This window comes from Scyliorhinus canicula, chromosome 1 (assembly GCF_902713615.1).
Source record: "Scyliorhinus canicula chromosome 1, sScyCan1.1, whole genome shotgun sequence".
NCBI classification, from domain to species: domain Eukaryota; kingdom Metazoa; phylum Chordata; class Chondrichthyes; order Carcharhiniformes; family Scyliorhinidae; genus Scyliorhinus; species Scyliorhinus canicula.
In genome coordinates this window covers 196632205-196651533 of record NC_052146.1, presented here as the reverse complement: position 1 = coordinate 196651533, position 19329 = coordinate 196632205, and the positions used below count along the sequence as shown (strand labels likewise).

Genomic DNA, 19329 nt, shown 5'->3' with positions numbered 1-19329 from the left:
GGTGGGGCTACTGGCGGACGAGGATGTGAGTGGGCGGGTTCGAGGATGCATCGAGAGGTATCTGGAGGCCAACGATAATGGGGAGGTCCGAGTGGGGACGGTCTGGGAGGCGCTGAAGGTGGTGGTTCGGGGGGACTTGATCTCCATTCGGGCCCACACGGAGAGAGGGGAGCAGAGAGAAAGGGAGAGATTGGTGGGGGAGATGGCAAGGGTGGACAGGAGGTACGCGGAGGCCCCGGAGGAGGGATTGCTGAGGGAGCGGCGCAGCCTTCGTGCTGAGTTTGACTTGTTGACCACCAGAAAGGCGGAGGCTCAATGGAGAAAGGCAGGCGAGTAGGATGCTGGCACACCAGCTCCGTAAGCGGGATGCAGCTAGGGAGATTGGTGGAATTAAGGACAGAGGAGGAAATGTGGTGCGGAGGGGGGTAGACATTAATGGGGTCTTCAGGGACTTTTATGAGAGACTATATCGGTCCGAACCTCCAGCGGAAAAGGGGGGGATGGGGTGCTTTTTGGACTGGCTGAGATTCCCACGGGTGGAGGAGGGATGGGTGGAGGGTCTGGGGGCGCCAGTTGAGCTTGAGGAGCTGGTTAAAGGGATAGGGAACATGCAGTCGGGGAAGGCGCCGGGGCCGGATGGGTTCCCAGTTGAATTTTACAAGGCGTATGCAGACCTGCTGGGCCCCCTGTTGGTTAGGACCTTCAACGAGGCGAGGGATTTGCTCCTGACGATGTCTCGGGCGCTAATCTCCTTGATCCTTAAGCGAGACAACGATCCCCTGCAGTGTGGGTCATACAGGCCGATCTCACTCCTGAATGTGGACGCCAAGTTGTTGGCAAAGATCTTAGCCACGAGGATAGAAGATTGTGTGCCGCAGGTTATCCACGAGGATCAAACGGGGTTTGTGAAGGGGAGGCAGCTGAACACTAATATACGGAGGCTCTTGAACGTTATTATGATGCCGGCGGTGGAACGGGAGGCGGAGATAGTGGTGGCGCTAGATGCGGAGAAGGCCTTTGATAGGGTCGAGTGGGGTACTTGTGGGAGGTGCTGGAAAGGTTCGGGTTTGGGGAGGGGTTTGTCAGTTGGGTGAGGCTGTTGTATGAGGCCCCGATGGCGAGTGTGGCCACGAATAAGAGGAGGTCGGAGTTTTTCCGACTATACCGAGGGACGAGGCAGGGGTGTCCCCTGTCCCCCTACTTTTTGCGCTGGCAATTGAACCGCTGGCTATGACGCTGAGGGAGTCGGGGTTTGGAGGGGGCTGGTCCGGGGTGGGGAGGAGCACCGAGTGTCGCTCTATGCGGATGACCTATTGTTGTATGTGGCGGACCCGGTGGGGGGAATGCCGGTGGTGATGGGGATTCTCCGGGAATTTGGGGATTTCTCAGGGTATAAGCTTAACTTTGGGAAAAGCGAGCGGTTTGTTGTACACCCGGGGGACCAGGAGGGGGAGATTGGGAGGCTCCCACTGAAAAGGGCGGAGACGAGCTTCAGGTACTTGGTGGTTCAGGTGGCCAGGAGCTGGAGGGCCTTGCATAAGCTAAACCTCACAAGGCTGGTGGAGCAAATGGAGGAGGAGTTTAAGAGGTGGGACATGCTGCCGCTGTCTTTGGCGGGTAGGGTGCAGTCAGTCAAGATGACGGTGCTCCCGAGGTTTCTGTTCCTGTTCCAGTGCCTCCCCATCCTTATCCCGAAGGCCTTTTTCAGGCGGGTTAACAGGAGCATTACGGGGTTTGTGTGGGCACACGGGTCTCCAAGGGCGAGACGGTTGTTCTTGGAGCGGGGCAGTGATGGGGGGGGGGGGGGGGGGGGGGGGGGGCTGGCGTTGCCCAACCTCTGTGGGTATTATTGGGCTGCCAACGCAGCGATGGTGCGTAAGTGGGTAATGGACGGGGAGGGGGCGGCATGGAAGAGGCTGGAGATGGCATCCTGTGTGAGAGCCTGGAAGCGCTTGCAACAGCGCCGCTGCCGCTCCCTCCGACGAGGTATACCACAAGCCCGGTGGTGGCAGCTACCCTCAAGATTTGGGGGCAATGGAGGCGGCACAGGGGGGAGGTGGGGGCCTCGATGGGGTCCCCGATACGGGGGGACCACCGGTTTGTTCCGGGGCGAATTGATGGTGGGTTCCTGAGTTGGCACAGGGCAGGTGTCAGGAGGCTGGGGGACCTGTTCATAGACGGGAAGTTTGCGAGCCTGGGTGAGCTGGATGGGAAGTTCAGGCTCCCCCCAGGGAACACCTTTAGGTACATGCAAGTAAGGGCGTTTGTCAGGCGGCAGGTGGCGGGGTTCCCCCTGCTGCCGCCGCGTGAGGTCCAGGACAGGGTGCTTTCGGGGGTATGGGTTGGAGAGGGGAGGATCTCGGAAGTGTACCAGGTGATGCAGGAGGTAGATGAGGACTCGGTTGAGGAGCTGAAAGATAAATGGGAGGAGGAGCTGCGTGAGGAGATTGAGGAGGGGACGTGGGCAGATGCCCTAGAAAGGGTGAAATCCTCCTCTTCGTGTGCGAGGCTTAGCCTCATACAGTTTAAGGTACTGCATAGGGCTCATATGACCGGGACAAGGATGAGCTGGTTTTTTGGGACCGAGGACAGGTATATTAGGTGCTCAGGGAGCCCAGCAAACCATGTCCACATGTTCTGGGCATGCCCAGCGCTGGGGGAATTTTGGAAGGGTGTAGCAAGGACGGTATAGAGCAGGGGTGGGCAAACTTTTCCGTGCAAGGGCCACATTCAGAAATTCACAATTTTAAAGGGCCGCATAGTATATTAATTAATAGTCCTGGTTGTAACCAATTAGCGTGCAGCATATACCTCAGCGCTTCCCCCGGCGGCATCCTGCCTTTAGCCCTCTTTTTCTCTACTTTTCAAAAATGGCGCTTCACCCGGTTATGATTCTGGGCGCCTCATATAGAACATAGAACAGAGAACAGTACAGCACAGAACAGGCCATTCGGCCCTCGATGTTGTGCTGAGCAATGATCACCCTACTCAAGTCAACGTATCCACCCTATACCAGTAACCCAACAGCCCCCCCCCCCACCCCGCCCATTAACCTTATTTTTTTTTTTAATTATTTTTTTTTAACAAAATTTTTAAATTTTTTTTTTTGATGACTTGATCTTGGTGGGCCGCATAAAGACCTTTTGCGGGCCGCATCCGTAGTTTGCCCACCCCTGGTATAGAGGGTGGTAGGATCCAGGGTCAATCCAGGCTGGGGACTCACAATATTTGGGGTTGCAGTGGAGTCGGGAATGCAGGAGGCGAAAGAGACCGGTGTTCTGGCCTTTGCGTCCCTAGTAGCCTCGTTTTTGTTTTGGGTTGAATATCTGTTTTTTGCCAATGACGGGCGTTAATTTATTGTTTCTCTTTTTTATTTACGGCGGGGGGGGTCTGTTTTTTTTTGTTCTTAGAATTTTCTGTTATTGTTTTCTTTTTTGTGAAAGTGTGAAAATTTGAATTAAAATTCTTTTTTTTTTAAATACAATACGTTCACCACATATATGTTGTAAATTTTCATATACATTTGGAATCAAATACATTTAAGAAAAGAAACATAATGCAAGCTAGAGGAATAGCATTTCATCTTTCAATTAGGCAGTTACAACCTTCTAGGTTTAACATTCACCTCTCCCAATTTCCAGTTGCTGAAAATGGCTCTGCAGTTGCCATTTACACCTCCCCTAGACCCATCTTTTGTTTTTCATTGTCTCATTACCACCCACCTATTCACCATCATCTCTTTCTCATTAACTCACTCCAGCCCTCCAACACAGGTCTTCTCTTTTGCTCTTTCCCCCACCGGCCCCATTTCCCCTGCCATTGTAAATAATTAAATCTCTAATTTATTCTGACTCTTGTGAAAGGTGACCAGCTTGAAACATTCATTCTGTTTATATCTCCGCAGACACTGACATGACCTGCTGGGTTTTTTTTCTGCTTGCTTCAGTATTTTCTGCTTCCAGGCCACCCATCAAAATAGAAAATGGTGGAGGAAATGGCATTGTGACAGAGCAAAGGGAACTCCAAAATTGGTGAATGCCTGTTAATCTTAAAGTGTAACCCTGGAGTATCAGCTTGAGGATAAAAGGACATTCAGATCAGTCAATTGGAGCTGTAATTATTTCCAACGGGTAGTTTTTTGTCCTCATAGTTGTAGTATTCCAAATAAATTACTAAGAAACACATATTAGTCCTGCATGCTTCGATGGAAACTGATTTTCTAAGGCCTTATTAGTGGATACTCTTTACATATACATACAGCAGATAGATGACATTAATTCTTCCAAACATAGCTGTTGTATTTGGGGTGAACAGTTTCATAATCTGAAGAGCATCTTGAGATTCTGATCGTCTGACATTAATTACTTGACTTCCTCCACCTGAAGCATATATAGTTGTCATTGTTGGTCTGTAAAAGAGAGTACAAACAAGGAACTGAAAAGTACATGGAAATTTAATGAGGATATTTACTCAAAGGTTACAACAAATGCAATTCGGCAAAAAAAATTCTGTTGTCACATGTATTCAATTGTATAAATTGGAAAAATTAGATTACTGTATTCAAAATCTTGAAATCAACTCAGCTACAATAATCACTATTTCCAAGGAGGTAAATAAACTACTCGGCTTGACCAGTTTCAATTAAAGTTCAATGGTATTGAAACATTGTTATATTTTAGGTGGTTATTAGAGGAGAAAGCAGATATGGTGATCAAGAACAATTGCCACATTTTCTCCCAATCCAATGCAGATTAGTATGATGGGTTTGAGGTCCTGTGACCTTTGTTTGGGCAGTTCAACAAAGTTCCTGATGAAATGAAATGAAAATTGCCTCTAATCAATATAAATTGTAAATGTCACTTTGGCACACTTTCTATATTCTCAGAATGTAGTTTCTGCCAGCAATTATAATAATCGTTCTTGGTGTCATAAGTAGGCTTACATTAACACTGCAATGAAGTTACTGTGAAAATCCCCTCAGTCGCCACACTCCAGCACCTGTTCGGGTACACAGAGAGAGAATTCAGAATGCCCAATTCACCGAACAGCATGTCTTTTGCGACTTTCGGGACTTCGGGAATTATTGCTCATTTCTAGTTTTCTTGAGGTGACGATGGTGGGCCTTCTCTATGGATGAAGGCAGTTCTTGTAACGATGGTGCTCCACAATAGTTTTAGATATGCTTTAGGATGCTGCCCAAGTCTTATTCGACTTGAAAGATTGGGCACGATTCTCCAAAAAGATTTCTAAATGTGGTCGCGAGCAGGAAATGCCACGATCTTGCCGTTCCTCGGCCCACCGAACCCAGCAACGCAATACAACGTTAACTGGTCCTCTTAACGAGGCCCCAAATGAAGGGTCGCCAGCCAATTCGGCGGAATTGCCAGCATCCCCCCAGGTCGAGCAGCACTTAAATGGCTCCTCCACAGCCAAACCCACACAGCTCGCAGACATGGGGCTGACATGACGGGCCCCAAGATTTGGAGACGGATGTGGGTAGGTTCCTAGATGTGTGGAGGCCAGGAGGGATGTCTGGTTCCCCCGAGGGTCCGAGAGGATGAGCCACAGGACAGCCAGTGCCGCCTGGGGTGAAGCGGCAGCGGCCGTCAGCTCAGGCAGTGTGGTCAGGAGGAGGCCTCCAGTGCCACAGGAAAGTCAACGACCTACACCGAGCTGCATGTGTGAGTTGGCAGCCCCCAGGTGGAGGCAGTAATGCCCAGGCCAGCAGAATCCAGGAGGTGTGCTGGATCCCAGGATCCAGCTGGGTCGCAGTCAGACGCTGAGCCTATGGAACAGGGTTACCCGGAGCTAATGAATGGCCGTGACATTCAGAGGGAGATGTCAATGACACTCAGCAGGTCCATAGCCGATTGTAGGAGTCCCAGGTGCAGGAGATGTCACTGGCAATGCATGACACCGAGGCCAACACTTTTGGGTGGCGACCGCAGCGGAGAGCTGGTGCACGACATTAGCAGCATTAGTGGAGGTGTCCAAGGCGAGGCTCAGTCAGTGACAGCCATAGCTGAGGGCCTCGTTAGACTGGCCCACTCACTGGGAGGTGTGGCCCAGTACTAGGTGGACTAGGTGATGAGGCACTGCAGACATGTCCCGAGGTGGTAATGGCCAATGCGCTGTGGGGCTTGTCCCAGTCGCAGGTTAGCAATGTTGAGTCACTGCAGAGTGTGTCCCAGTCACTGAGGAGCATCATCGAAGGCATCAGCATCATGGTGCAGACATTGTGAAACTGCCAGGGCTGGCAGGCCAGATGATGCAGAAGCAGCCTGGGCTAAACCCAGATGCCCCTCCATTCTGAGGTGACCACCAGGGCCCTACGGACACCGACCGGAAGGAGGGGGCGGTGGGTGACAACCCGGACCCATCCCATGCACTGGTGATGGTAGCCACCAGATCCCCTGAGTTCCACCCCTCTGAAGCTGTGTTTTGCAGCTAGCATCCAGAACAGGGCAGCATGGCTGTTCATGCGCCGCCAAATACACCAGGGCCCTCCGGCCCCAGAGGACACCCGCCAGGGGCACCGAAGGCCACAGGGCGTGATAAGTAGTTTGCGGCCTCCACCGCTGATGTGCATCCTGGGGATACAGCTAGATGTAGCGGTAGAGCAAGGGAGGCTAAGGATCACTGAGAGAGCAAGGGAGGGTGGGGGGCGGCAGAGTGGTGCAGTGGTTAGAATTGCTGCCTACGCCGCTGAGGACCCCGGGTTCAATCCCAGCCCCGGGTCACTGTCTAAGTGGAGTTTGCACATCCTCCCCTTGTCTGCGTGGGTTTCACCCCCACAACCAAAAGATGTGCAAGGTGGATTGGCCACTCTAAATTGCCCCTTAATTGTTGCTGTGCCATATCTGCAATCTTATATAGCTGTCAGAGCTATATTGTAACGACTTGTCCAGAAGAGTAGTTAATTCTAGCATATGTGCCTTGATCACTACTCATAGGGCAGCATGGAGGCACAGTGGTTAGCACTGCTGCCCCACAGCACCAGGGACCCGGTTTCAATTGCGACCTTGGGTGGCTGTTTGTGTGGAGTTTGTACATTCTCCCCGTGTCTGCGTGGATTTCCTGCGGGTGCTCCAGTTTCCTCTCCCAGTCCAAAGATGTGCAGGTTTGGTGGATTGGACATACTAAATTGCCCCTTACAGAGGGGTTGCTGGAATAGGGCATGGGATTGGGCCTAGACAGTTGCATGGGCCACTGCCAATTGCCGATGATGGCAGCGGAAGTGGGTGTTTGCGGGGGTTGGTGGAGAACAAAAGCAGCAGAAAGTATGGTAAAAACAAAGTTAGCATAGCTAGAGAGTTTGTTTCTATGAGGGATGGGATTGATGGGAGGAATGAGCATGACAAGAATGGGACCGGGATAGCATGGGAGGAGTACAGAGAATGGGATGGGGATGACGTAGCAAGAAGAGATTACATGACTGAGGGGCCATGGCATGAGAGGAGTGAATGAGATGATGAAATTGGTTAACTGTTGCAAAATAGGGGAGACAATAGTTTGATACAATTTATTATTCAAAAGCTATTTGTACTAAAAATTATGATTCACTTGATTTGAATTAAGAAGTTTTTGAAAATCTGTCAGGTGATTTAAAACAATACATCACGGGCAGCACGGTAGCATAGTGGTTAGCATAAATGCTCGGCATTTATGGCTCGGCACAGCATCGAGGGCCGAAGGGCCTGTTCTGTGCTGTACTGTTCTATGTTCTATGTTCTAATATCGGCGGCTGAACATAATTGGAGGGGCAGCAGGGTAGCATGGTGGTTAGCATAAATGCTTCACAGCTCCAGGGTCCCAGGTTCGATTCCCGGCTGGGTCACTGTCTGTGTGGAGTCTGCACGTTCTCCCACTGTGTGCGTGGGTTTCCTCCGGGTGCTCCGGTTTCCTCCCACAGTCCAAAGATGTGCGGGTTAGGTGGATTGGCCATGCTAAATTGCCTGTAGTGTCCTAATAAAAGTAAGGTTAAGGGGGGGGTTGTTGGGTTACGGGTATAGGGTGGATACGTGGGTTTGAGTAGGGTGATCATGGCTCGGCACAACATTGAGGGCCGTAGGGCCTGTTCTGTGCTGTACTGTTCTATGTTTTATGTTCTATCAGTGATTCTATAGACAAAAATGATAACAGTCTAACCTCTGAGTTTCTACAAAGTCTAACTGCAATAGGTATTCCACTATAGAAACGTAAGACACAAGAAAGGGACAGTGTTGCTATGAAACATGAATCCTCACAAAGACTTTGTCACGGATCAAGTCTGGTAATTAAAAACTATTTTCTTTGATTATCGATCTGAAATTATAAGATAGATTTTAAGAAAATGAGGTGTTCATTCCTCAAACAATATTGAACTCTTTAGATGTAAACTGCCTTTTCAACTCAAGAGAAAACAATTGCCGATTAGACTTTTATATTCCATGAGTGTTAACAAATCACGTCAGGTCCTTCAAAAAAAACCACATGGGCAACTTTATGTAGCCTTTCCTAAAGTAGGAAATTTTGATTATGTAAGTTTTTGGTGAAAGAATAACCATGAATGCATTAGAAAATATTGAAAGCATGGTGGCACAGTGGTTAGCACTACTGCCTCACGGCACCATGGTCTCGGGTTGGATCCCAGCCCTGGGTCACTGTCCGTGTGGCGTTTGCACATTCTCCCTTTGTCTGCGTGGGTGTCACCCCACAACCCATAAAGACGTGCAGGGTAGGTCAGTTGGCCATGTTAAGTTGCTCCTTAATTGGAAAAACAGAATTGGCTACTCCAAATTTAAAAAAAAAATAGAATTCTTTCAAATTTAAAATGGGTAAAAGTGGAAGTAAATCAGAGTAAACAGTAGGTCAAAAGCACCAAACGCACATCCTATATTTCTTCCTCAGTGTGAAATTATAAGTGCTTACTAACCATCATGCATGCACATCAGGCACATCTGCAATCGGAAAGGATTTACAATATTTTGTGTAATTTATATATTATGCCATAAAAATTAATTCAAAAAATGCAGATCTCGGTGAAGATATTATTTGTCAAATGTTCCATTGCAAATGTCATTAAACACCGGACTTGTACTGGGCTCTACCCTTGGCTCTACCCAGGCTCCTCCCCCTAACCGGAAGTATAAAGGTTGATGCTGAGAAACTGCCTGCCAGTTCATCTGGAGTTCATCTTGTCACAGGCAGGCTCTGTTGTAAGACGATTAAAACCACTGTTCACTTCTAACCACGTGTCACATGAATTGATGGTCTCATCAATTTAATCGTCTTAAGAAACAGTAAGGAATGACCATGGAATCAGCCCTCAAGCCTAATCGACTGGAACTCGAACCGCAGGATGCAGAGGCGAAATAAATCTTTTTGCATTGGCTCCGATGTTTTAAGGCCTACCTGGCTGAAGCAAGCACCACACAAACGACGGAGGAGCAGAAACTCAGTCTACTGCACGAGAGGGTGAGCCATCATATATCTACTCAGCTAAACTGTACCGGCTCATATAGAGACTCTGGCCCTACTCGATAGAATGTACGTGAGGCCTATCAATGAGGTCTACGCACGCCACATTTTTACTACTCGCCACCAGCGTCCTACAGAATCGCTAGAATTCCTCAGAGACTTAAAAGCCTTATCCCGGGACTGTAATTATCAGGCTGTAACTGCTGCAGAACAGAGAGAGCTTGGCCTTAGATCGAATTACGTTTGCCAGCGACTGCTGGAGAAGGGGGCCCCAAATTTAGAAGATACTGTTGAACTCGCTACAACTATGGAGGTCTCATTTCGTAGCCTCACCTCATTGCCTGCCGACCGCGCGACCCTGTCATGGGCCCCCGACCAGCGACTACCCCAGGCCTGCATCGCGCGGCCACCCAGCCACCATGCTACTCCAGCCTGCCACTTTTGTGGCCAGCCCCAGCACCCGCGGCAGCACTGCCAGGCCCGCAATGCGACCTGCAGCAGCTGCGAGCGAAAAGGCCACTACGCCAGAGTGTGCCTGGCAAGGAAGCCCCAGCCCCTAAACCTCCAGCGGCACAAAGTAATCGCCCTCCACACTCGCAAGACCACAGGCCCCGGTACGCAGTGGCCTACGCCCCGACTCCACCCCCACCCACCACGTGCGATCCATGGGGGCCGCCATCTTCTTCACCGCCCGCCACGTGCGATCCACGGGGGAGGCCATCTTGGGCCCCATCCTCTCCACACTCAGAAAACTCGATTGAAGACTGCGACCTCAGCGGGCACTCATCGCGGGGCCATCCCAGCACAGCCGACCGAGCCGCCGACTAACCGCAACTCAACGCAGTCACACTAGACCAATCGCGCCCAAAGCATCTCCACAACTCGATGACGACGGTCCAAATCAACGGGTACAGTACACCGTGCCTTTTCAACTCCGGGAGCACTGAGAGCTTCGTACACCCAGATCTGGTAAGACGCTGTTCGCTCCCCGTTTTCCCTGCACGGCAAACTATCTCCCTCGCTTCGGGTTCCCTCTCTGTCCTTATCCAAGGACGCACCGTCGCAACTCTAACAATCCAAAGCGCTAGCTACTCTAATTTCCAACTATACGTCCTGCCCGAACTCTGCGCCCCACTCTTATTGGGACTCGACTTTCAATGCAATCTCAAGAGTCTCACCCTCAGCTTCGGCGGACCTCTACTCCCACTCACTATCTGCAGCCTAGCCACGCTGCGAATCCCTCCCCCCCCCCCCCCCCCTCCTCTCTTTGCCAATCTCACTCCGGACTGTAAACCCGTAGCCACTCGCAGCCGGCGGTACAGTCTACAGGACAGGGTGTTCATTCGATCCGAGGTCCGGAGGCTTTTACGTGAGGGGATCATAGAGGCCAGTAACAGTCCCTGGAGAGCTCAGGTGGTGGTCGTCAAGACCGGGGAAAAAATCTGTATGGTCATAGACTATAGTCAGACTATTAATCGGTTTACGCTCCTCGACGCGTACCCCCTCCCCAGGATTGCAGACATGGTGAATCAGATCGCCCAGTATCGGATTTTTTCCACGGTGGATCTGAAGTCTGCATACCACCAACTCCCTATCCACCCGGAGGACCGCCACTTCACGGCGTTTGAGGCCGATGGCCGCCTCTCCCACTTCCTCTGGGTCCCCTTTGGCGTCACGAATGGGGTTTCGGTGTTCCAACGAGCAATGGAGCGAATGGTGAACCAGTATGGGCTGCGGGCCATGTTTCCATACTTGGATAACGTCACCATCTGCGGCTATGACCAGCAGGACCACGATGCCAACCTCAACCGATTTCTCCAGACGGCCCAGAAGCTTAACCTCACATACAACAAGGAGAAATGTGTTTTCCGCACAACCAGACTATCCATCCTCGGCTATGTCGTGGAAAACGGAGTCCTGGGTCCCGACCCGGACCGTATGGACCAAAAGAACTCCCTCTCCCTCATTGTCCCAAGGCCCTCAAACTGTGCTTGGGATTCTTTTCGTATTATGCCCGGTGGGTCCCTCAATATGCGGACAAAGCCCGCCCACTCTTTAAGGCCACACTTTTTCCCCTGTCAGCTGAGGCTCGCCAGGCCTTCAACTGCATCAAGGAGACAATGCCAAGGCCGCCATGTGGGCGGTGGATGAATCCGTCCCTTTCCAGGTTCAGAGCGATGCCTCAGAGGTAGCTCTTGCAGCCACACTAAATCAGGCAGGGAGACCAGTCGCATTTTTCTCCCAAACCCTGTCCGGAACTTCGACACTCCTCAGTCAAAAAGGAAGCACAAGCCATTGTGGAGGATATTCATCACTGGAGGCACTACCTCGCATGTAGAAGGTTCACCCTCATCACTGACCAAAGATCGGTTGCCTTCATGTTTGACAACTCGCAAAGGGGCAAAATTCAAAATGACAAAATTCTGAGGTGGAGGATCGAACTCTCCACCTACAAGTACGATATTATGTATCGACCGGGGAAGCTCAACGAGCCCCCAGATGCCCTGTCCCGCGGGACGTGTGCCAGCGCACAGAGCGACCGCTTAAAAGCCATCCACAATGATCTCGGCCACCCGGGGGGTCATCCGGCTCGCCCACTACATTAAAGCCCGAAATCTGCCTTTCTCCACCGAGGAGGTAAAAGCCATCACCAGGGATTGACCGATCTGCGTGGAGCGCAAACCGCACTTCTACAGACCAGACAGGGCCCACCTGGTCAAGGCTTCTAGGCCCTTTGAACGCCTCGCTATAGATTTCAAAGGGCCACTCCCCTCGACTAACAGGAATGTGTACTTCCTGATTGTCATAGACGAGTTCTCCCGTTTTCCCTTTGCTATCCCGCGCCCCGATATGACCTCCCACACAGTCATTAGGGCCCTGCATAGTATCTTCACCCTGTTTGGCTTCCCCAGCTATGTACACAGCGACCGGGATTCATCCTTTATGAGCGACGAGCTGCGTCAGTACCTGCTCGGCAAGGGCATCGCCTCGAGCAGGACTACCAGCTATAACCCCAGGGGGAACGGGCAGGTGGAGAGGGAGAATGCGACGGTCTGGAAGACCGTCCTACTGACCCTCCGGTCCAGGAATCTCCTGATCTCCCATTGGCAAGAAGTCCTCCCCGACGCGCTCCACGCTATTGGGTCCCTCTTATGTACCGCTACCAACCAGATCCCTCATGAGCGGCTCTTTATTTTTTCCAGGGGCACTACCATGGGGGTTTCGCTCCCTACTCAAGTCAACGTATCCACCCTATACCAGTAACCCAACAACCCCCCCCATTAACCTTATTTTTTAGGACACTAAGGGCAATTTAGCATAGCCAATCCACCTAACCCGCACATCTTTGGACTGTGGGAGGAAACCGGAGCACCCGGAGGAAACCCACGCACACACGGGGAGGACGTGCAGACTCCGCACAGACAGTGACCCAGCCGGGAATCGAACCTGGGACTCTGGAGCTGTGAAGCATTTATGCTAACCACCATGCTACCGTGCTGCCCCGTTACAGACTCAATCTGTAAGCCACCACCCCCGCCGGACTTGATTTTTTTTTACAGGGGGTGAATGTGGTGAATCACAGTAGCGTTAGTCACACTGTATTACACCTGTTGTACTACGTCTCTGTAAGCTCGGCACACGAGCAGTTGCGCTGCTCTGCCACTAGGGGGAGATGCTCTGGGAGTTTATGGGAGTTTGTACTGGGCTCCACCCTTTGCTCCACCCACAGCTCCTCCCCCTTACCGGAAGTATAAAGGTTGATGCTGAGAGCCTGCCTGCCAGTTCATCTGGAGTTCATCTTGTCACAGGCAGGCTCTGTTGTAAGACGATTAAAACCACTGTTCACTTCTAACCACGTGTCACGTGAATTGATGGTCTCATCATAGACACCGACAGACTTACATTACTCCTAATTCTGAAAACTGCCTATCGTCACCACATCTCACAGATTGTTGTCTCAAAACTGAGTTGTAGCCCACTGCCCAGCACAAAGCAGGAAACGACTTTCTGGAGGTTGAGGAGGGGCAGGATTAACGTATGGATGGAATCAGTTGCACATAAGAGGCAATAAATAACATATTCCTTCAATGATCATTTTAAAAAGAAAATGCTGGATAAATTGCGCAGGTCTGGCAGCATCTGAGGAGGGAAACAGAGTTTCGAGTCCAAATGACCTCACAACCCTCAAGTTTCATTAATATAAAATGAAAATGGAAAATGCTGGAAATACTTGGCTGTCCGGGCTGCACGTTTGGAGAGAAAAGCGGGGTTTTATTCGTCGACATATATTTCACCGTGGGTGTAACATGTCTGACGAGCTACAGATTCATATTTGTCCAGTATATCCGCTGTGTGTGTGCATGAATAAAATGACGAGTTTAACCAGGCCTAGCTTCACCTCTCTCTACACAGAACAATAAAAAGTTGTCCTCTCCCGGAGAGAAAATAAAGCCCGAACAAACCAATCCTGTAAAAAACACAAAATCAACCCAAACCTGTGCCGCTGCCTTCGTGCCCGGAAAACCACAAGATGCCTCAGCAACGCGGCGCCCCGGTGCCATGGCAACCGCCGTCGTTAGCACGTGGTGCACCGCCGGGTCGGAGGTCAGGCTGTGAGGCCCGGATGTATGCTGGGAGTGGAAGCTGACATAATTTCGTTTTACTGTTCGTCCTTATAAATAATTTTTTCAAATAATTGAAGAGGGTTTCGCGGCAAGAACATGGCGTCGACCGCGGCTGGAAAACAGCGAATCCCTAAAGTGGCGAAGGTAACCACCGTCTTACTGCTAAACCATGCCGGACCCAATTAGGCCGAGTTAGTGTGGGAATTCCCAAATACAAACATCTATTTCTCGGGCGAGAGTAGCTGAGTGATGGTATTAGAGTTAAAGTCAGGATATTCAAAGATTCCTTCTCCTTCACCTCCAGGTGGTCACCATGGACTTCCGTTGGGTTGGTCCATGATTACGCCTGGCAAATTACTGGCAGTGGTTTGGCATTGCCCTCTGCAGTATGGCTGACTAGGATACTCTCATTTTTACCGCCTTCCATCAGGCGTACCAGAAGGGTTAACAGGCTGGTGATCCAACCTCATTAGCCACGTTATGAACGCACCTTCCCTGGCCATCAAGTTCTGAAATGCGGCTTGAACACAGCTTCTGGTGGTAGGGTCATGACTTACCCACTGCGGTACAAATCTCCCTCAGTCAAATATTGTACACAATAAGAAGTCTTACAACACCAGGTTAAAGTCCAACAGGTTTGTTTCAAACACGAGCTTTCGGAGCGCAGCTCCTTCCTCAGGTGTACATGTTGTACAGGTTAATGCAGTGGATTGCCCCCCACCCCCCACATATACACAGGCATTTGCTGTAAATTGAGTATCACCCCTCATTTACTTCCTCACGTTTTTATAAAGCCTTTCATGGACTAAGTGAAGCAACTAAGTAAAGCCTTCTTACAACTAGAATCTTGAGGTGGCCAAAATGTGATGCAAGTTGTCTTACATAAATCTCTTCACCACACTCAAGCCAAGTCTGTTCGGTAGCTGTTCAGGAAATTTAGAATTGAGAGTAGCTGTCAGAACATTTAATCTAAGAATCTATATTAAGAATGTGTTAGATGCCTGTCATGACAAGGTTTTGGAGATGTTAATAGTTGCTGATGTTCCATACTGCTCTGCTTCAGATAACACTTAAGTGAAAATTTTTGGTACCTAGCAGGACCAGCAATGGTGTTCAATGTGTTGAGCAAATTTTGCTGGTTAAACTTTACATTGGTTTATGCTTCTGTTTCTGGACTTGGGTAAGCAGCCTATGTTTTTCCAGGGATCAAGCCTGCACTCAAACAGAACTCATTCTGGAGGTTTGGTTTGGGGATTATTAAGTATCGTGAAGGGTTTCCAGTGCATGTCATGTGCATCTGACCGAAAAGAAAGTGCTACTGAGAAGTAAACACAATACCATTTGTTTAAATTGGTTTGCAATATGTCTTGTTTTATTTTCAATTCTATTTTGCTCCTTGTATTTCCTAATATTGAGAGGATTACAAACAACTGTTACCATTCTCTTCTATTAGTCCATTGAGGCTGACATCATTTTGGCAGTCTGCACATGAGCAAAATAATGCCAAAATCCAGAAGTTGCTGTCATTGATCTTATAATGTTCCATAGGGTCCTGGAGAAGTTCCTGCAGACTCCATTGCCCTAATTTTTTTAATTTATTTTTCATGGGGTGTGGGCATCACTGGCTAGGCCAGCATTCATTACCCATTCCTAACTTCCTTTGAGAAGCCTTGTTGAACGCTGCAGGCCATGTTGTTTAACTACACCCACAGTACCTTTAGAAAGGCATTTCCAGGATTTTGATCCAGCAACAGCAATACAGTTCCAAATCAGGGTGGTGTGCGGCTTGGAAGGAACTTGGAGATGATGGTGTTCCAATTCAACTGTTGCCCTCCTAGGTGGTAGAGGTCACAGGTTTGGAAGGTGCTGTTGAAGAAGCATTGGTGAGTTGCTGCAGTGTATCTTGTAGATGGTGCACACTGCTGCAACTGGGTGTTGGTGTTAAGAGGGTGGGAATGTTTTTTGTGGTGGATGGGGTTCCAATCACGCATGCTTATTGTCTTGGATGACCATGATGTGGTCAGCGTCTATATACACAATCTTCTTGGAGATGTTCGCCACTTTGAGCTGGTAGTTTGCAGTGTCGATGGTAGCCATGATTTGTCCTGGTGTGTTATGGATAACCTGGTGTTGTAAGACTTCTTACTATATTGGATGATAAAGTGTTGTTGGAGCTGCACTCATCCAGTAAAGGAGAGATTATTCCATCACACCCCTGACTTGAACTTTGTAGATGGTAGACAGGCTTTAGGGAGTCAGGAGGTGAGTTACTCATCACAGAATTTCCAGCCTCTGGCCTGCTCTTGTAGCCATAGTATTTATGCAGTGGTCCGTTTCAGTTTCTGGTCAATGGTGTCAATAGTAACCCCTCTTGTCCCCCTGCCAGGATGCTGATAGTTGGACATTCAGCGATGATAATGCCATCGAATGTCAAGGAAGATGGCTAGGTTTTTTTTTGTTGGATATGGTAATTACCTGGCACTTGCCTAATGACATTTAAGAGGCATCTTGACAAATATATGAATAGGATGGGAATAGAGAGATACGGACTCAAGTGCAGAAGGTTTTAGTTTAGACAGGCATCACGATCGGCGCAGGCTTGGAGGGCCAAAGGGCCAGTTCCTCTGCTGTGCTGTTCTTTGTATGGCATGAATGTTACCTGCCACTTATCAGTCTGCCACTTATCAGCCTAAGTCTGAATGTTGTGCCAGTCTTGCTATATGTAAACATGGACTGCTTCGGTATCTGAGGTGTTGAGAATGGTGCTGAACAGTAGAGCTGCCGAGGGGTAGTGAGTTTGGATATCTGCAGCTTAGGGACTTTGCACAAAAGGTCTGGAGGGGGTTGCCGGGTTACACCCTGCTGGAGCGACTGCTGCTTCTGGATGTGGAAGGGGAGGGGAAAAATTGGGTGTATATATAGAAGTGGCTGAGGAGCAGGGAGGTGAGTGGCTGGTGAAGATTAAGGAGAAATGGGAAGTGGTTGGAGCGACTGCTGCTTCCGGATGTGGAAGGGGAGGGAAAAATTGGGGATATATACAAGTGGCTGGGGAAGCAGTGAGTTCAGCGGCTGGCGAAGATTAAGGAGAAATGGGAAGTGGAGTTGGGAGGGGAGATCAATTGGGGAGCATGGAGTGAGGCACTGCTTAGTGTAAACAGGACCTCCTCATGTGCAAGGATGAGCCTGATACAGTTTAATTTGGTGCACAGGGTGCATATGACTGGGTGAGAATGAGTGGGTTCCTTCAGGGGGTAGCAGATGAGTGTGAGAGGTGTGGGCGGGGGCCAGTGAATCACGGACACATGTTTTGGGGTTGTGAAAAATTGGGAAGATTCTGGGCGGTCTTAGCCAGGATAGTGGAGGAGGAAGTGGATCTGGACCCTTTGGTAGCGATACTTGGGTTTTCAGAGAAGCCGGAGCTCATGGAGAGGAGGAAGGCCCATTTTGTGGCCGTTGCCTCTCTAATTGCACAACGGTGCATTTTGCTGGAATGTCGGTCGGGGATAGCAGAATGGTTGGGTGACTTGTACGACTTCCAGCAGTTAGAGAAGATAAAGTAAGAGTTCAGGGGCTCAGCAGGGGAGTTTTAGAAAAGGTGTGGGATGTTTGTGACTGTGTTTGAGGAGCTATTCGTCACAGGGGGGTGGAGGGTGAAAAAATTGAAAAATCTGTATAGTTAATTGCTGGGAAGTATATTTCCGGGATGTTTATTTGCTGTAGCATGTTTTGATACATGTTTGTAATAAAATACATTTTTTTAAAAAGAGAATGGTACTGAACATTGTGTGATCATCATTGAACATCCCACTTCTGACCTTATGGTGAGGGATGGTCATTGATGAAGCAGTTATGATTGTTGGGCCTAGGACACTATTCTGAGCAACTCCTGCAGCGTTATCCTTGGGCTAAGGCGAGTGATCTCTAACCATCTTCCTTTGTGCCAGTATGACTCCAGCCAGATGAGAGTTTCCCCTCTGATTCCCATTGACATCAATTTTGTTAGGGCTCCTTGATGTCACACTCGGTCAAATGCTGCCTTGATGTCAAGGGCAGTCACTCCTCTCACCTGGTATTCAGCTTTGTTCAGACCAAGGCAGTAATGAGATCAGAAGCTGAGTGGTGCTGGCAGAACCCAAACTGAGCATCATTCAGAGGGTTATTGCTGAGCAAGTGCAGCTTGTGAGCACTGTTGGCGACACCTTCTATCACTTTGCCAAGGGTTGAAAGTAGATTGATTGGACAGTAATTGTCTGAGTTGGATTTGTCCTGCATCCTGACTTGGTGCAAACTTCCCCTCTCAAATTGTTATTCTGGCTGTAAAGCCCCTTGAAAAAGTTACACAATGCTTTTTTTTTTAAATTTAGAGTACCCAATTAATTTTTTCCAATGAAGGGGCAATTTAACATAGCCAATCCACCTATCTGCACATCTTTTGGGTTGTGGGGGCAAAACCCACGCAAAGGGAGAGTGTGCAAACTTCACGCGGACAGTGATCCAGAGCTGGGATCGACCCTGGGACCTTAATGCCGTGAGGCATCAGTGCTAACCACTGCGCCACCATGACGCCCTACACAATGCTGTATAACTTCTGCTAAACACCTTTACTGACCCTGAAAAGATACTTCTATATTTCTAGGAATATCGAATTGCTCCTTAATAAATTCCACATATTTTAAAAATAGGTGTTTATATATCTTTATTTTAGCTTCTATCATAATCCAATTGTAATTTATTTCATCATCTAATCATTTGAGATTTTTAAGCATTTTTAACTTCCTGGTTTTCTGTGAGTTAATACTCCAGTGTGATTGGCTGCTTGCTGACAACTCAGCTGCACAGCAAGACATCCCCTTGACTTGGCTCCAGATTTAAATTGCTGTCAAGAGAGGGAAAACCCCACCACAAAGATCGCTAGGCTTTTGTGGACAACTTTCATTAAGGTCATCAGCTAGCATCCTTACTTCACTTCTGGGGCTGGTTTAGCTCACTGAGCTAAATCGCTGGCTTTTCAAGCAGGCCAGCAGCACGGTTCAATTCCCGTACCAGCCTCCCCGGACAGGCGCCGGAATGTGGCGACTAGGGGCTTTTCACAGTAACTTCATTGAAGTCTACTCGTGACAATAAGCAATTTTAATTTTTCATTTCATCACAAAATCTGGGCCATAGTTTTGAATTAAGATCCTTCAACCCATTTGAACTATTGCTTCCAAAATGCTCACCTTCTGTCTTCCCATTACTGCACTAC

At 49.2% G+C, this 19329-nt stretch overlaps 2 protein-coding genes across 4 annotated transcripts in view; one reads left to right on the top strand and one right to left on the bottom strand.

Annotated features, from left to right (window-relative positions):
- Nucleotides 1-14460, bottom strand: part of cfap61 (cilia and flagella associated protein 61) — a 490576-nt gene extending 476116 nt beyond the window's left edge. The window contains exons 1-2 of one of the 3 annotated variants that reach the window (XM_038805956.1): nucleotides 14383-14460; nucleotides 4259-4408 (exon numbers count right to left, since the gene is read on the bottom strand). In XM_038805956.1, the coding sequence (XP_038661884.1) occupies nucleotides 4259-4408; nucleotides 14383-14399 (167 nt within the window). In that variant the 5' untranslated portion in view covers nucleotides 14400-14460. Of the gene's footprint in view, nucleotides 1-4258; nucleotides 4409-8148; nucleotides 8172-13955; nucleotides 14043-14382 lie in introns of those variants that run through there. The other 2 variants (XM_038805965.1, XM_038805971.1) reach the window with 2 other exon arrangements.
- The window catches only part of crnkl1 (crooked neck pre-mRNA splicing factor 1), a 44314-nt gene continuing 39030 nt past the window's right edge, over nucleotides 14046-19329 (top strand). Inside the window, 1 exon segment of the mRNA XM_038805977.1 lies at nucleotides 14046-14228. Coding sequence (XP_038661905.1) covers nucleotides 14181-14228 — 48 coding nt within the window. The 5' untranslated portion in view covers nucleotides 14046-14180.